Source organism: Coregonus lavaretus (assembly GCF_964263955.1).
Source record: "Coregonus lavaretus genome assembly, contig: HAP1_SCAFFOLD_4043, whole genome shotgun sequence".
Taxonomy (NCBI): Eukaryota; Metazoa; Chordata; class Actinopteri; order Salmoniformes; family Salmonidae; genus Coregonus; species Coregonus lavaretus.
This window is the reverse complement of record NW_028163785.1, coordinates 16,594-34,935: the sequence shown is the minus strand read 5'-3', so window position 1 is coordinate 34,935 and position 18,342 is coordinate 16,594. Positions and strand designations below refer to the sequence as shown.

The window sequence follows — 18,342 nt, the reverse complement described above, 5'->3', positions numbered from 1 at the left end:
TATAGTTTAGATCACCTCATCAACAGGATTAGTATATTTCATTTAGTATAGTTTAGATCACCTCATCAACAGGATTAGTATATTTCATTTAGTATAGTTTAGATCACCTCATCAACAGGATTAGTATATTTCATTTAGTATAGTTTAGATCACCTCATCAACAGGATTAGTATATTTCATTTAGTATAGTTTAGATAACCTCATCAACAGGATTAGTATATTTCATTTAGTATAGTTTAGATCACCTCATCAACAGGATTAGTATATTTCATTTAGTATAGTTTAGATCACCTCATCAACAGGATTAGTATATTTCATTTAGTATAGTTTAGATAACCTCATCAACAGAATGAGTATATTTCATTTAGTATAGTTTAGATCACCTCATCAACAGGATTAGTATATTTCATTTAGTATAGTTTAGATCACCTCATCAACAGGATTAGTATATTTCATTTAGTATAGTTTAGATCACCTCATCAACAGAATGAGTATATTTCATTTAGTATAGTTTAGATCACCTCATCAACAGGATTAGTATATTTCATTTAGTATAGTTTAGATCACCTCATCAACAGGATTAGTATATTTCATTTAGTATAGTTTAGATCACCTCATCAACAGCATTAGTATATTTCATTTAGTATAGTTTAGATCACCTCATCAACAGGATTAGTATATTTCATTTAGTATAGTTTAGATCACCTCATCAACAGGATTAGTATATTTCATTTAGTATAGTTTAGATCACCTCATCAACAGGATTAGTATATTTCATTTAGTATAGTTTAGATCACCTCATCAACAGGATTAGTATATTTCATTTAGTATAGTTTAGATCACCTCATCAACAGGATTAGTATATTTCATTTAGTATAGTTTAGATCACCTCATCAACAGGATTAGTATATTTCATTTAGTATAGTTTAGATCACCTCATCAACAGGATTAGTATATTTCATTTAGTATAGTTTAGATCACCTCATCAACAGGATTAGTATATTTCATTTAGTATAGTTTAGATCACCTCATCAACAGGATTAGTATATTTCATTTAGTATAGTTTAGATCACCTCATCAACATGATTAGTATAATTCATTTAGTATAGTTTAGATCACCTCATCAACAGGATTAGTATATTTCATTTAGTATAGTTTAGATCACCTCATCAACAGGATTAGTATATTTCATTTAGTATAGTTTAGATCACCTCATCAACAGGATTAGTATATTTCATTTAGTATAGTTTAGATCACCTCATCAACAGGATTGGTATATTTCATTTAGTATAGTTTAGATCACCTCATCAACAGGATTAGTATATTTCATTTAGTATAGTTTAGATCACCTCATCAACAGGATTAGTATATTTCATTTAGTATAGTTTAGATCACCTCATCAACAGGATTAGTATATTTCATTTAGTATAGTTTAGATCACCTCATCAACAGGATTAGTATATTTCATTTAGTATAGTTTAGATCACCTCATCAACAGGATTAGTATATTTCATTTAGTATAGTTTAGATCACCTCATCAACAGGATTAGTATATTTCATTTAGTATAGTTTAGATAACCTCATCAACAGAATGAGTATATTTCATTTAGTATAGTTTAGATCACCTCATCAACAGGATTAGTATATTTCATTTAGTATAGTTTAGATCACCTCATCAACAGGATTAGTATATTTCATTTAGTATAGTTTAGATCACCTCATCAACAATTGTGGTATAATAAAGTTGAACATGATCAAGTCAAACAGAATCCATTGAAATAAATGTCACTAGAGAGGTAATGGAGCTGTATCGCTGATCACTGATTCAGGCAATATAGTTTACAATGGGATTGGAGGATTTATGCTTCTAGTTGGAAGATGAAAAGCAGGTGTTTTCCTGTCTGTTGTCTTGGTTGTACTGAGCTATGGCATGAATGAATAGCTGGGAAATCTCCCTCATGGTAATATTGATAATGCCAAATCAGTGAGTATGAGGTTAACCAGGTGCATGGAATGAATCTGTCTCTACCACTGACTGGAGAGCACTGTCTAGATTCCATCCACTGGGAGAGTGTGTGATGTGTCCTGGTGTCTTTAATAGCATTAGGAGTGGAGACCATAGCGCTTTAATCTAAAGAGAAGAGACTCCCACTCTTCTCTTTCATGTTCATCCTGTTGGATGGTTCAAGTTGACAGTCTGCTGAAAGACTGCCATCAGTGCAGCCTACTGGTTCCCCTGACAGCGGCGACTCGCGGAGTTTACCGCTCCACCTGTATGTATTACAGTGCAGCCTACTGGTTCCCCTGACAGCGGCGACTCGCGGAGTTTACCGCTACACCTACACTTTAGGATGCCATGATTTATCAAGTATCAAATACATATATACAGTTATTCTGAAAGGTTCAATTAGATTCATCAAATCGATAAAAAAAATTATGGGACCAGATTTAGTTGTCTAGTGATTAGGGTAGAGCAAAATAGAACGGGAAACGAGTAAAATATGTCGTTTTCATTTAATTATAGATATATAAACGTTTGTTTGTGTGAATGAACTTATTAACAACCGTTAACGTTGGAGACACCATGAAGAATGCTATGAATCTTTTGACTGAACATAATAAACTCAGAATATATGAGTGGTGTGTGTGTGTTTGTGTGTGTGTGAGTGTGTGCGTGCGTGTGCGTGTGAGTGTGCGTGTGCGTGTGAGTGTGCGTGTGTGTGGCACATAAGGTTGGGAATATCGATGAGTGCCACCATGCGACATGCATGTGTGGTAAAAGTCCATCTGTTTAATCGGAACAGTATCCAGAGTGAATACATTATTACTACTGTGGAAGAGAAGCTGCTGCTTTTAGCATTAAGGGCAAACAGTTTCCGCCTGAATGTGTTAACCTACTGTTCTCCCGGTGTGAGCGCGCGGGGCGAAGTGGTAACGAGACTTTAACAAGGCTAATAAATCAGTTAACTGAGAACACGCTTTATTGCCCTGACCACGTGCCATTGTTTGCCAGGAGTCACATTTCCACCAGTTTAAATACATTTTCCATGGTAATGCCACATGCATATATATTGTAGACATTCTCATACAACATTGACAGATTAAGGAGAATATCTCAACTTAAAACATACCTCTGAAACGCATAATGCGGAAATAACGATTTAGACAATGTCCTCTGGTTAAATGTCTTGCCTAATAACAACTAATGACAAAATAAGTATATTATTATTATTATTATTATTATTATTATTATTATTATTATTATTATTATTATTATCACCAGCTTATTACTTCTACTGTATTTACTATTTATATTTAAATGGCTCTTTATTAGTTTTGAGTGATTCTCACCAACTATATATTTACTTTTAAAATGTATTTTTTCAACATCTCTGTCACCTCCATCAGGAGATATTTCCCGCATGCAATCTGCTCCATCTCTCGCCAGCACATTTCCAGCAGGTTATCACAATCACCGTCCGTCCTCTTTCTGATGTGTTCCGCTGATTACCATCAGTGCCCTCAGATATCCCAGACTGATCGTCGCGCTGCAGTATCCACTCTGAGCCCTCTGGAGCAGATCATATCGCTGACTCCGGCTCAGTCCCCAAGTATTCAATCTACACAACCCTTTCAACCACCACGAAGACGAGTTGGTTGGTTTCAAACCGAGTAACAGCGACCCCACATAGGTGAGTCCACCTGGTGTTCTGAAAGTGGTCGGGTCGGGCGACAGAAGGGTCATCCTTTTCAGGTGGAATTGAATAACAACAACGGATGGCCCTAATGGCGATATCAGTAGGCCAACATATATTTATGGGAGTCCGAGATTGAAAACGTAGTATTGTTTGCATTTGAGTGTTTAGATTTAAACAGCCTAGCGTAGGTTACTTCTTCTAACACTTATTTAGGCCTATTTTTGTAGCTTTACAAAACTATGATTTATCTGTGTACACAAAAAAAGGAGGTTTGTGATATGAGTGACAATTCGGCTTACTCTTTAGTTCTATTATTGACCCTATTGATCAGTAGGCAGGTTTCCATTGACCCAGGTTTATTCGACAGAAGAAATGTCGCAACAAAAAAATGTGTAATGGAAACAGCAGATATAGGACACATTTTCTAAAAATCGACAACATTTGTATCCGTTCGACAGGGGTGGATTTTTATTTTGTCTAACTTTCCTTATTGGGACAAATTATGACGGAAATGATTGCCTAGTCATTTTGAAGGTAAGCGGGACACGTGATGTCACCGCAAAACTATAAAGCTCCACAATATTTTTTGTTCAACTACAAAAAATAATGTTTATTTGCAGGACAATGATTGACGTCATAATGGACAGCCGTTGTAATCGACACAAGATAGTTAAATGCAAACGCACCCTAGCAGGCAGTTGGCGCATCAATTGTCTTTGCGAACTTTCTAAGTATCGAAAAAATTCACTGGACAAGTTAATGGAAACATAGCTAATGACAGGTACTCAAAGTGCAGTTTGTGTTGATAGTTTACTCTAAAGGGGTGTCCAAGTGCATTAAAAACTTTGTTAAAACTTTGTTTACAGAATTTGAAGAGATTATAACATGTATATGAATGCATTGTCTTAGTAGCCTAGTGAAACTAATGCCATATAAAATGTCCAACGTCAACTGTTAGACCTCAAGTAGTGATACGGTTTCTCTCGGTTGTCTTCCGGTCTTTGGGTTCCACCTGAATAACTAACAGGCGGAAACACTGAAGTGGGCTGCCTCTTGTCACAACCAACTACCTGTATGTTAGAAACAACTATCTGCTTTAAGTTGGTCTGATAGCAAAACACTAATCCCCCATCACACACACACAAACACACACACACACAGAGAAAGGGAAAGGGGTGGTGCTAAAAACAGAATGAAGGTAAAGCATTTGCAATAAAGCACAAGCAGAGCGGATTTTCAATTAGTGACACAATTTACAAGCTTGCGTTAAGATGACACTATTTTGTCAATACACTTTTCTATAGCCTAACAAAGTTTATGTTATTAATCAATTCCAAATATATATTATAATGCCTTAGGTCGTAGTGACTGTGGCCAACGGACCAATATTTAAAATGACTTTATGATTTTAGGTTTTGTTCTAAACGATCTAAAACATCACAGTTCCATACCTCATTTCATTTGCCACGTGCATCAATTCGAAGATTGTACAGTATAATAAAATATTATAAATAAAAAATAGAAAATACAATTAACTTAATAAAATTGCATACTCACAAATAGCCTATATAAATAATTTCTAAAATGTCTAACTGAGAGAGTAAATGTCCTGATAAGTCCTATAGAACAGTTCCACCATTCCCCTGCTGTATTGTTCTCTGTTCATGACAGTTGAATGTATTCAGGAAGTTCCCTGCTCCTTGTGCTTTATCCCACTATGTTGGACAGCTGTAAAATCGTGTAGACAGGTTGTCATACAACAATCCAAGCTTCAGTGAATGGACTGTAATGCTAAACATTTAACATACAATACTCCCAACATTGGGAGAGCGGTCCAGCCAATGCTCTAGCCACATGATCGGGTGAGGAGGAGCTTGCAGCTCAAGTGGGATGCCAATCAAAGCATCAACTTCAAATTGTATCTGAGAGATCAGGCAGAGACCTGGGGGCAGGCACATCAGTTGGAGCTCAATTGTTGATGTGATCACATCCAACGGTCTTGCAGCGGAAGAGAGAAGCTGAGATTAAAAAAAAAAAAAAAAAAAAAAAAGAGCAGGAGAATCATTCTGACCTATTGCTGGTGTGCTTCCTGACCACATTCTCTTTGACTTCTTTATTCTTCGGTCTGGTTTCCGCGGTGTTTTGGCAGACGACTCGGCGGAGAGGATGTCTTTCCCCCAGTTGGGCTACCCTCAGTACTTAAGTGCCTCCCAAGTGGTGTACGGCGGGGATCGGCCGGGGGTCCTGAATCCGTCGTCCCGGGGAGGGAGCTCTGAGATCGCGGGAAACCAGTCGGCTGCTGCCGCTGCTGCAGTCACCTCGGTGTTGGGCATGTACGCAAACCCCTACACTGCACACAACTACAGCGCATTCCTGCCGTACAGCAGTGCAGACCTGGCTCTTTTCTCTCAAATGGTAAGGGCTATTTCTATGCTTCTGATGTTGTATTGTAGTGGTATGTATGGTTGCTTTAAGTCAAGTGTTTCAATTATTTGGCCTGGAAAAGGCACGTGAAAAGACGGCTGGGAACCATGCAATCTGACATTTCTTTGTAAGTTGCACGTCCTCGCGCTCTCCGAAAGTTTGTTGATAAGGAATAACAATGCGTCTATAACTTTTATTTACACCTCTTAATTATTGGAGTAAGAATAATTATCCGTAACCTACTTTGGAAGTGTATTTGTCATTTTAAGTGGGAGTTTGTAGATGTAGATGAGGCCGAAAACGGACTGTGGTCTGATATTTCGTTTGAGGGAGTTGTTATTTAGTATAAAATAGTGTTTAGTCTAGATAATGGTGCATGTGACCCAAATTATATAGTTTGGTTGACTTTAATTATTATATGATTGGTCGTCGGCTTCTGAAATATTACTAAAGACAGCTATTCCTGTTGGTGAATCGAAACAACAAAGGTATTTGCATGAAGCTGGCACGTACACCAATCATTTAACTGCTAGGATAAAATAGTAGCTATATAAACAAAACCATTACGTAAAACAAATTCCAGGCCCACAATGACCTAGACGTTGGATTATAATTTTGTCTCGCAACATTGTTCTACTGTTTTGTATTCATTTTGAGGAAAAATATTTGAGGATAATACATACGTATTTGTGAAATATTTGCTTTTGAAGTTTTTAAACTGACATTGAAAAATAACAATTTACAGACACTTTACAAAATAATGTAGTTCATGACTATAGCACAAGAATGCAGCTTGAATAGGCCTTCTCTGACAGACATTAAAGTTGCCCATTTTGCATAAAATAAATAATTTAGTTCCATGATGACATTGACATTTTATACTGTCCTACAAAATATACTTCATTTAAGAATTCCAATACTTACTTCCATCTGCATTTGATACAAAAATAGCAGTACTTATATAACAATAGAAAACAGTTATAGTCTGGACATACAGGCCGCAGTGGAAACTCAAATCATTTCGGTCAAATGCATTAAAAGTAGTTCTACTCAACTCAGTAATTAAAACGCGAAAACATAGAATGTATATAAGTGTGTATAGTCATACTTTTAATAATATAGGCTTAAATATAATATATAGGTTGTGTGTATTATCGTTTTCTAGACTTTTGTACGTTATCGAAGGACATTGTCTACAGTTATCCCAAACTTTCATTAGCATAGAAGAGCGGCATAAATTAGTTACAGGGATTTCCAAGCGAGTCGGCCCATTTGTAAATGCTATTCATGTCGAAATGTATGCGTGGTATTAGGCATTTATAGAAATGCACGTGTTTCTAAGCTGCATATTAACCAATAGTGTGGCGTTGTTCACCCGTCCAGGGCTCCCAGTACGAGCTGAAGGACAGTCCTGGCGTCCACCCCGGCAGCTTCGCGGCCCACACCTCGCCAGCCTTCTACCCATACGGCCAGTTCCAGTACGGGGACCCGGCCAGGCCCAAGAACGCCACCCGGGAGAGTACCAGCACGCTGAAGGCCTGGCTCAATGAGCACAGGAAGAACCCCTACCCCACCAAGGGAGAGAAGATCATGTTGGCCATCATTACTAAGATGACCCTGACGCAGGTGTCCACCTGGTTCGCCAACGCCAGGAGGAGGCTGAAGAAGGAGAACAAGGTGACGTGGGGGGCCAGGAGTAAAGAGGACGAGGATGGAAACATCTTCGGCTCCGACAACGAGGGAGACACGGAGAAGAACGATGACGAGGAGGAGATAGATCTAGAGAGCATCGATATAGACAAGATAGACGACAACGATGGAGATCAGAGCAACGACGATGACGATGATAAACCGGAGGGCAGAGAGCGAGACCGGGAATTTGACAGTCTGGAGAAACGGCGGCCCTTCGCTCTGCAGCACCAGGCCTTCGACAAATCTAAGAACTCAATTTCCTCCGGGAAGGAACTTTCTGATAGCAACAACAACACCAGAGTTCTGTCCCGGGACAGACAGGGAAGTTTTCAGCTCCCAGTGAACAATAAGCCTAAAATCTGGTCGTTAGCTGAGACGGCTACCAGTCCTGATAGTTCTGTGAAGTCCACCTCTCCCTCCGGCCCTGCCGGTCACACACCGCCTCAGATGCAGCACCCGGCCTTCCTGCCCTCCCACGGACTATACACCTGTCAGATAGGCAAGTTCCATAACTGGACCAACGGAGCATTCCTGGGGCAGAACTCTCTGCTCAATGTCCGGTCGTTTCTAGGAGTTAATCAGCACCATCATCATAACCACCACTTACAGACCCAGCAGCTGCAGCAGACCTCGGTGTTGGTGTCGGCTGGAGCAGCGCTCAACGACAAGGCCTCGCCACAACTCAGTCCCAAGCATATAGGTATGCACCAGTCAGAACCGTATGCACACTACTTTACCATTATATTTGGTAAGCAAAAATCAACGCAATTATAGTTCATGAAAAAAACATAGCCTTTCAATTGTATTTTGTCCAAATGAAAGTGTTTTTAAAAACTACTAACATTTCTACTCAATCACTTATACACACGCACCAATAGGTCACACACACACACACAAACTAAATTTAACTAAAACTAGAATTTGTTATAATAATTATCATAATAATAACAATGACATAGAAACATTATGTTATTACTCAAGTATTTCATTAAAATATATATTTTGTTTATTTTGTAATGAGTTTTATCCTTTTATTTCAGACCGTGATAACGTTGTAAGAAGTGACTCTCCTCCAACACAACCTCTGAAGTCTTCATTTAGACCCCTTCATGATGGGTAAGACGCGTTTTATTTATTGGGCAAATGCAGTTGGGGTAAAAGAATAGCAGTAAGATTGATATTATAATATTGTAATAGCAAATGGTTTCCTCCAAAATGGTGTCATTGCGTGGTCTGTGGTGGTTAGACTCTCAGAGGGTCCAGGGACTGTTTTCTTGGTGGACAGATGTGAGAGATTGGTCTGGCTTCTAAAAAAAAAATAGTTGTTCTTCTCCTGGTGACACGGGGTTTCGGCTCCAGCCCCCCTCCCCTAATTCCCTCCCTCTGGAGGCTGACTACTTATCAAGTCCCCCGTAAAACGGGACCTGTCTGGGGCTCGGCTTCCCTAAAGACCCCGGGGAGCAACCCGGCCCTGGGGAGCGTTCTAGCAGAAAACTTCTCCCAGTCTGAAGTGCTCACATCTACACACAACGTCTTTCTTTCTTCCCGCTATTAGCGCCAGGTCACTGCCGGCGGTGCTATCCTAATATGACGGCCTGTTTGTCATTTATTATATACACGGAATCATTAGTGTCATAAAATATACGCTTTAAATACCAGTCCCTGATATAGGCTAAAATGCGTCGACAGAATTCACATGAAAACTTGAAGAGATATAGCATCCTAGATGACATGTTGTGTGTGTTGACCCAGTGGATAGGCTACTTGAAAATAATATTATATTCTATAGAAACACGCTTCTATCATTCTATTCTGGTGCTGATCCTCCTCTCTGTTCTTTCAGCCCCAGGACTCAGCAAGAAGCCACGCAGCGGGTTCTGACCGCCCTCTCCTCGGCTTGATCAAGACATTCTGCCCTGGAAGAAAGAGACTTGACGCACTCAGAAAAGGACAATGAGAAATAACTTCATTCACCGTAGTATTCAGAGCAAATGGCTAATTTGATATAAACTCCTGTGGCAGGATTTCCTCTATTGTTGTAAATAACGGCGCCTGTTATTCCCTGCTCTTCACCCTGGGACGTTTGGTAGGCTTTTCTTGTGTTGGGGTCTTCTGTTCTCTACATACAGTGATTTACATCTGTAAATAGCGCGTTGACGACATTTGTCCAGATCGTATATTTTGTCTAATAAACTAAATGAAATTATAGAGAAAATCAAAGAATATACATATTTTGTTTTTGTGTTTTCCTGATCAAATATTTAATAGCACGTTTTGAGAGAAAAGGGGACGGTCTCTGTTGCACAATATTATTAAACAATACCAGAAGATTTGATTTGGTTCAACCCAGACGATTATCATGATCATTTTTATAATAATATTGTTATTATAATAATAATTATAATTATTGTTGTTATTATTATAATTATAATTATTATTGTTATTATTATTATAATTATAATTATTATTACTACACACATCAGTCAGGGTAAATTTCTTATCATAACTAATGCTGTCAAATATGTTCCATTCCAATGTAATTATTACCAGCTGAGAGGAAACCGCCCTGTACCTCGTCCCCTGTTAGAGAAAGGGCAGAGCGGGTAAAGCAGGGGATAATACCGACCCTCCTCTCATCTTAATGTTATTCCACTTTCTAAATGGGGAGGGAGCGGCGACGCATTGAGGTGCTAATAACCGGCCAGATGGTTGCTGGTGCCGGGAAATGGACAGAAGCAGCTGGGAGCATCATTAAGTAATAATGTGGGAACGCCCTGCCCAAACAAAATCAAATGGTTAAAATCTAATCTGTCAGAAAGAGAAGTCGATTCCGTAATATATTATTAATAGTGAGAGGTTAGCGGTCAGGTGACGTTGTTGGCAGGGTTACTAACTGTGTCGGGGTCCGGCCAGCTACATGTGACCGGTAAGGTTATAGGGATGACTATTGGGACGGAAGTAACCCATCAGAGACCAAGCTAATTGTATTTAATCAGTTTAATAATAGGTTCAAGATGAGGAACAATTGCAAGTATTATTGTGATACCAGTTGAAGTGTAACGTTGTTTTGGTTATTGGAATTAACGGTGGTAATGTGGATTCACAAAGATCAGGCTTCAATACAGAATAAGATATCCTGGGCCTACATTAAAGACGATAATATTGACAGGTTTCATTCCTTTGAAAACAACTATAAAACCCATCAAATGTAAACAAATATTAGCCTCCTTAAACGGGTTTTGTAACAATTACATTTCATGTGAAATATTTAGTGTGTATAGCGCAATGTCAACATGCTTATTCAAAATGTTTAAATTGAACATTTTTGTTGTAGTATTTACAATAGACTAATATATTTTGAACACGCTATTTGGAGGTATGGCAGGCTGAACGTGTAGGCTGGCTTGGAACACGCTTTTTGGAGGTATGGCAGGCTGAACGTGTAGGCTGGCGGGGGGCCTCTCCATTGGTTGTGTCACAGCGACCTCTATAGGCTTCAGTCCATTCACAGAGAGATAATATAGACCTAGTCAATGGTGCTTCACTTTAACTCTACAAACACTTGACAACTTTTTACAACTTGGAATAAGCAACCAAAGTTATCCTAGAATATGAGTCAAAAGATGATATGTTATCACATTGTTATCTCACAGTCAGGTAGAACACACACACAATATGCAGTAATTTGTGTGCGTGTGTTTGTGTGCGTGCGTGCGTGTGTGCGTGTGGTCAGATAAAGTTTAGAATATAATTGCGCTAAGAAGATTGAAAACATATGTTCTATATAAACCATATTTAGAAAAACAGGCTTCCCCTGCCCCATGGCTTGTGAGGGCCAAATCATTTACATTCAATGTTAACAAAGGTTATTTAAAATACTAGTTTTCTAATCATTTTACAAAGTCTAAAGATTGGTGTTGTCCTATATTAGTAAACGTGAGAGATTATTTCGCAATAAAAACATATTTGAGTATTTTTGCCAGAGAGCAAGGCAGAGTAATGGAGGTCTAACATAATTAAATTCATCAAATAAAATATCTAGGCCACCTCACTGTGCACTCCAGCAGTCCCCACCTTGTAATGGAATAATACTATGTCTGTGTTAATTCCGGGGTCAAGGTGGCTTTATTTTTCAGTAAACGTTGACTTCTCTCAAGGAGAGGAACATTTATGCGCATAAATTTGTCACATTTTGATGGCAGTTTGCTAAACAGTTACGCCGTTAAAGGCCTGTTAGAAAATTAACCAGGTCAGAGGGTGGTAAAGGCAGGACAGGGTCAGATGTGTTTGTTGTGCCTTCTGTCAAAAACACGATGAATTATATTATCAACAACTTTATTTAGCTATACACAGAGCTCAGCCATCTCTCAGATCTCCATCCGTAGGTTAATTCATGTATGGATTTGGAGATGCTGATGACGGCTGTAAGATCACGCGCTATGAAGTTTCAATCGCCCTTGGGATAAACGGGAAATCAACCCAGTCATGGCACAACATGAAACGCAGAAATATAAAGTACTTATAATATAATTAAACAAATAATGGCTGAATAAACAACATGCCTCAGTGTTTAAATGCGCTGATATATTCAGAGGGACAAAAGACAGCCCTTCCAGGAAGTCAAGGCAGGTGCGCTGAATGTCATATTTTACTCACATCTTCTCACGAGCCTTTTGTGGTTGAAATGAAATAACCCCCCGGTGTCTGGTTTCTGGGTTTTGTAGCGAAGCACCGTGAGGTTAGCACCGCCGCTAGCTACAGCCTGCCATTATATTATGTTTCCCTAATATCTACAACAACACAAATCATTTAGCGGTGGACGTACAGTTGATTGTTTAATCAGTAATAAAGCGGTTAGGCGCCTATAATTAGGCTGTCACTGTGAGCTGGTCCTCCCAGCGCCCCGGGCCATAGGGCCGGGAACACCGCGGAGAGGGACGGCATTAACACTCCAAACAAATCAATTAAAGACAGTATAGAGATATACTGCAGAGGTGGCTCGTTGTTAATGCTAAGGTAAGTTATCTAATATTCACCGCCTTTTATTTCATCACCAACAAGTGTAAACATCAACACAAACACAGCAGCCCGTGGTGTAATAAAGTAACAACAATTATTATTAGTTTAATGACATCCGTTATTATAATAACGAGCAGGATGGGCAATTACCTTTTCCAATTAATTAAAGTCAAATATAATTTAATACATCATTGATTTAATGGTTGCTCATGTGATAAAACACAGAAAACTAGAAAAAATGACATATTGTGTTGAGATTTTAAATTAATTGGACTTTTAATAATTCCTATTAACAAAATAAAAGTTCCTTACATTTTAAGAAATGCATAAACATTAGATGCCAATGCAAATTGGCACTAAACTGCTGCTATTTTGAGGAAGAACATTGGACATATGGGAAAGCAGAAAGTGTACAACATGCTAACACAATATGCTGTTGACCCTCATATCATTCTCCATTTAGTCCTGGGCCGTGGTCCCACCACCATACAACGCCTTTTGTTGCTGAACACCTTCAGTTTCCCTATGCTGCCTGCAACCTGACACAATGCAGTGATCCATTTGCTTTGCTGTTGACTTGTGCCCTGTGTGTGAGTATGGGTGAGCAGAGAGGTGCCACCGTGGAGGGAAAGTTGATCACTGTTTTGTCTTTTGGCAGGAGCAGCCTATTCACCCAGCCCTCTGCTTTACAACACAATTGTCTCTGCCTCTTTCATCCAGAGATGTCTGTTGTCTTTCTGAAGATGCCTTTAATCCAATCATCTCCATGGTGAGAGAGAGAGCTGGCTGAATACCTCCTGTAGTTTGGCCCAACACTGGGAGCTACAAGTCCTGGAGTCCAGTAGTCAGATCACCACAATGTCCCAACACCGTGATCAGCTGACTACTCTGCTGCTCCTTGGTTCAGGAACACAATGGGTTGAATGGGACGGATGGCTTGGTATCGGGTCAGTATCACACATGCCACAGGAAGAGGTTGGTTGGGGCTGGATGAGACTGGGTTGGTAGGGGCTGGATAGCTGGCTTGGAGGGGCTACGTTGTTTGGTTGGTTGGAGGGGGCAGCATGGTTCTTGTGGAGGGGGGAGGGGGGGCTGGATAGCTGTGTTGAAGAGTGCTGAGAACGGGTTGGAGCCTGAGACTCGCATGGCTCTGTGTTTTGATCAGGAGAGATGCAGCTTAATAGGAGGAGAGTTTCCTGTGTGCCTGAGAGCAGACCAGAGATCCTCAGAGGCAGCGGACCGGAGAAGCACCAGAACACCACTAGAGCCATGTGGACAATATGTTAATCTGGGCCTGGGTCAAAACACGCCCCAGATATACTGAGGCCTCATTAGGGTCAAAATTCACTGCCAGATATATTGAGGCCTCATTAGGGTCAAAACACCCCCCAGATATACTGAGGCTTCATTAGGGTCAAAACACCCCCCAGATATACTGAGGGCTCATTAGGGTCAAAACACACCCCATATATACTGAAGGCTCATTAGGGTCAAAACACACCCTAGATATACTGAGGGCTCATTAGGGTCAAAACACCCCCCAGATATACTGAGGGCTCATTATGGTCAAAACACACCCCAGATATACTGGAAGCTCATTAGGGTCAAAACACACCCCAGATATACTGGGGGCTTATTATGGTCAAAACACACCCCAGGTATACTGAGGGCTCATTAGGGTCAAAACACCCCCCAGATATACTGAGGCTTCATTAGGGTCAAAACACACCCCATATATACTGAGGGCTCATTAGGGTCAAAACACCCCCCAGATATACTGAGGGCTCATTAGGGTCAAAACACCCCCCAGATATACTGAGGGCTCATTATGGTCAAAACACACCCCAGATATACTGGAAGCTCATTAGGGTCAAAACACACCCCAGATATACTGGGGGCTTATTATGGTCAAAACACACCCCAGGTATACTGAGGGCTCATTAGGGTGAATACACACCCCAGATATACTGGGGGCTCATTACGGTCAAAACACACAGCCAGATATACTGAGGGCTCATTAGGGTCAAAACACACCCCATATATACTGAGGGCTCATTAGGGTAAAAAAAAACCCCAGATATACTGAGGGCTCATTATGGTCAAATCACACCCCAGATATGCTGGAAGCTCATTAGGGTCAAAACACACCCCAGATATACTGGGGGCTCATTACGGTCAAAACACACAGCCAGATATACTGAGGGCTCATTAGGGTCAAAACACACCCCATATATACTGAGGGCTCATTAGGGTCAAAACACCCCCCAGATATACTGAGGGCTCATTATGGTCAAAACACACCCCAGATATGCTGGAAGCTCATTAGGGCCAAAACACACCCCAGATATACTGGGGGCTTATTATGGTCAAAACACACCCCAGGTATACTGAGGGCTCATTAGGGTCAACACACACCCCAGATATACTGGGGGCTCATTATGGTCAAAACACACGGCCAGATATACTAAGGGCTCATTGGGGTCAAAACACCCCCCAGATATACTGGGGGCTCATTAGGGTCAAAACACGCCCCAGATGTACTGAGTGCTGATTAGGGTCAAAACATACCCCAGATATGCTTGTGGCTCAGTATGGTCAAAACATACCCTAGATATACTGAGGGCTCATTAGGGTCAAAACAACCCCCAGATATACTGAGGGATCATTAAGGTCAAAACACACACACAAATATACTTAGTGCTCATTAGGGTCAAAACACACCCCAGATATACTGAGGGCTTATTAGGGTCAAAACACACACCAAATATATTGGGGGATCATTATGGTCAAAACACACCCCAGATATACTGGGGGCTCATTAGGGTCAAAACACACCCCAGTTATACTGGGGGCTCATAAGGGTCAAAACACACCCCATATATACTGGGGGCTCATTTGTGTCAAAACACACGGACAGATATACTGAGGGCTGATTAGGGTCAAAACATACCCCAGATATGCTTGTGGACAGTATGGTCAAAACACACGGCCAGATATACTGAGGGCTCATCAGGGTGAAAACACACCCAAGATATACTGGGGGCTCATAAGGGTCAAAACACACCCCAGATATACTGGGGGCTCATAAGGGTCAAAACACACCCCAGTTATACTGGGGGCTCATAAGGGTCAAAACACCCCCCAAATATATTGGGGGATCATTAGGGTGAAAACACAACCCAGATATACTGGGGGCTCATTAGGGTGAAAACACACCCCAGATATACTGGGGGCTCATAAGGGTCAAAACGCACCCAAGATATACTGGGGGCTCATTTGTGTCAAAACACACGGACAGATATACTGAGGTCTCATTAGGGTCAAAACAACCCCCAGATATACTGAGGGATCATTAAGGTCAAAACACACAGACAAATATACTTAGTGCTCATTAGGGTCAAAACACACCCCAGATATATTGAGGGCTTATTAGGGTCAAAACACACACCAAATATATTGGGGGATCATTATGGTCAAAACACACCCCAGATATACTGGGGGCTCATTAGGGTCAAAACACACCCCAGTTATACTGGGGGCTCATAAGGGTCAAAACACACCCCAGATATACTGGGGGCTCATTTGTCTCAAAACACACGGACAGATATACTGAGGGCTGATTAGGGTCAAAACATACCCCAGATATGCTTGTGGACAGTATGGTCAAAACACACGGCCAGATATACTGAGGGCTCATCAGGGTGAAAACACACCCCAGATATACTGGGGGCTCATAAGGGTCAAAACACACCCCAGATATACTGGGGGCTCATAAGGGTCAAAACACACCCCAGTTATACTGGGGGCTCATAAGGGTCAAAACACCCCCCAAATATATTGGGGGATCATTAGGGTGAAAACACACCCCAGATATACTGGGAGTCATTAGGGTGAAAACACACCCCAGATATACTGGGGGCTCATTATGGTCAAAACACACGGCCAGATATACTAAGGGCTCATTGGGGTCAAAACACTCCCCAGATATACTGGGGGCTCATTAGGGTCAAAACACGCCCCAGATGTACTGAGTGCTGATTAGGGTCAAAACATACCCCAGATATGCTTGTGGCTCAGTATGGTCAAAACATACCCTAGATATACTGAGGGCTCATTAGGGTCAAAACAACCCCCAGATATACTGAGGGATCATTAAGGTCAAAACACACAGACAAATATACTTAGTGCTCATTAGGGTCAAAACACACCCCAGATATACTGAGGGCTTATTAGGGTCAAAACACACACCAAATATACTGAGGGATCATTAAGGTCAAAACACACAGACAAATATACTTAGTGCTCATTAGGGTCAAAACACACCCCAGATATACTGAGGGCTTATTAGGGTCAAAACACACACCAAATATATTGGGGGATCATTATGGTCAAAACACACCCCAGATATACTGGGGGCTCATTAGGGTCAAAACACACCCCAGTTATACTGGGGGCTCATAAGGGTCAAAACACACCCCAGATATACTGGGGGCTCATTTGTGTCAAAACACACGGACAGATATACTGAGGGCTGATTAGGGTCAAAACATACCCCAGATATGCTTGTGGACAGTATGGTCAAAACACACGGCCAGATATACTGAGGGCTCATCAGGGTGAAAACACACCCCAGATATACTGGGGGCTCATAAGGGTCAAAACACACCCCAGATATAATGGGGGCTCATAAGGGTCAAAACACACCCCAGTTATACTGGGGGCTCATAAGGGTCAAAACACCCCCCAAATATATTGGGGGATCATTAGGGTGAAAACACACCCCAGATATACTGGGGGCTCATTAGGGTGAAAACACACCCCAGATATACTGGGGGCTCATAAAGGTCAAAACACACCCCAGATATACTGGGGGCTCATAAGGGTCAAAACACACCCCAGTTATACTGGGGGCTCATAAGGGTCAAAACACCCCCCAAATATATTGGGGGATCATTAGGGTCAAAACACACCCCAGATATACTGGGGGCTCATAAGGGTTAAAACACACCCCAGATATACTGGGGGCTCATAAGGGTCAAAACACACCCCAGGTATACTGGGGGCTCATAAGGGTCAAAACACCCCCCAAATATATTGGGGGATCATTAGGGTGAAAACACACCCCAGATATACTGGGGGCTCATTAGGGTCAAAACACACCCCAGTTATACTGGGGGCTCATAAGGGTCAAAACACCCCCCAAATATATTGGGGGATCATTAGGGTCAAAACACACCCCAGATATACTGGGGGCTCATTTGTGTCAAAACACACAGACAGATATACTGAGGGCTGATTAGGGTCAAAACACACCCCAGATATGCTTGTGGCTCAGTATGGTCAAAACACACGGCCAGATATACTGAGTGCTGATTAGGGTCAAAACATACCCCAGATATGCTTGTGGCTCAGTATGGTCAAAACATACCCTAGATATACTGAGGGCTCATTAGGGTCAAAACAACCCCCAGATATACTGAGGGATCATTAAGGTCAAAACACACAGACA

The 18,342-nt window shown here is 41.1% G+C and overlaps 1 protein-coding gene across 1 annotated transcript; it reads left to right on the top strand.

The window, feature by feature from the left end:
* Nucleotides 1–5,864: 5,864 nt before the first annotated feature.
* LOC311117778 (iroquois-class homeodomain protein irx-1-like) lies at nt 5,865–9,715 on the top strand (the record flags this gene model as incomplete). Its single annotated transcript, XM_084192692.1, has 4 exons — nt 5,865–6,113; nt 7,506–8,514; nt 8,855–8,930; nt 9,658–9,715. The coding sequence occupies 4 exons, from the start codon at nt 5,865–5,867 to the stop codon at nt 9,713–9,715; spliced, it is 1,392 nt and encodes a 463-aa protein (XP_084048818.1).
* Between the last annotated feature and the right edge of the window lie 8,627 nt (nt 9,716–18,342).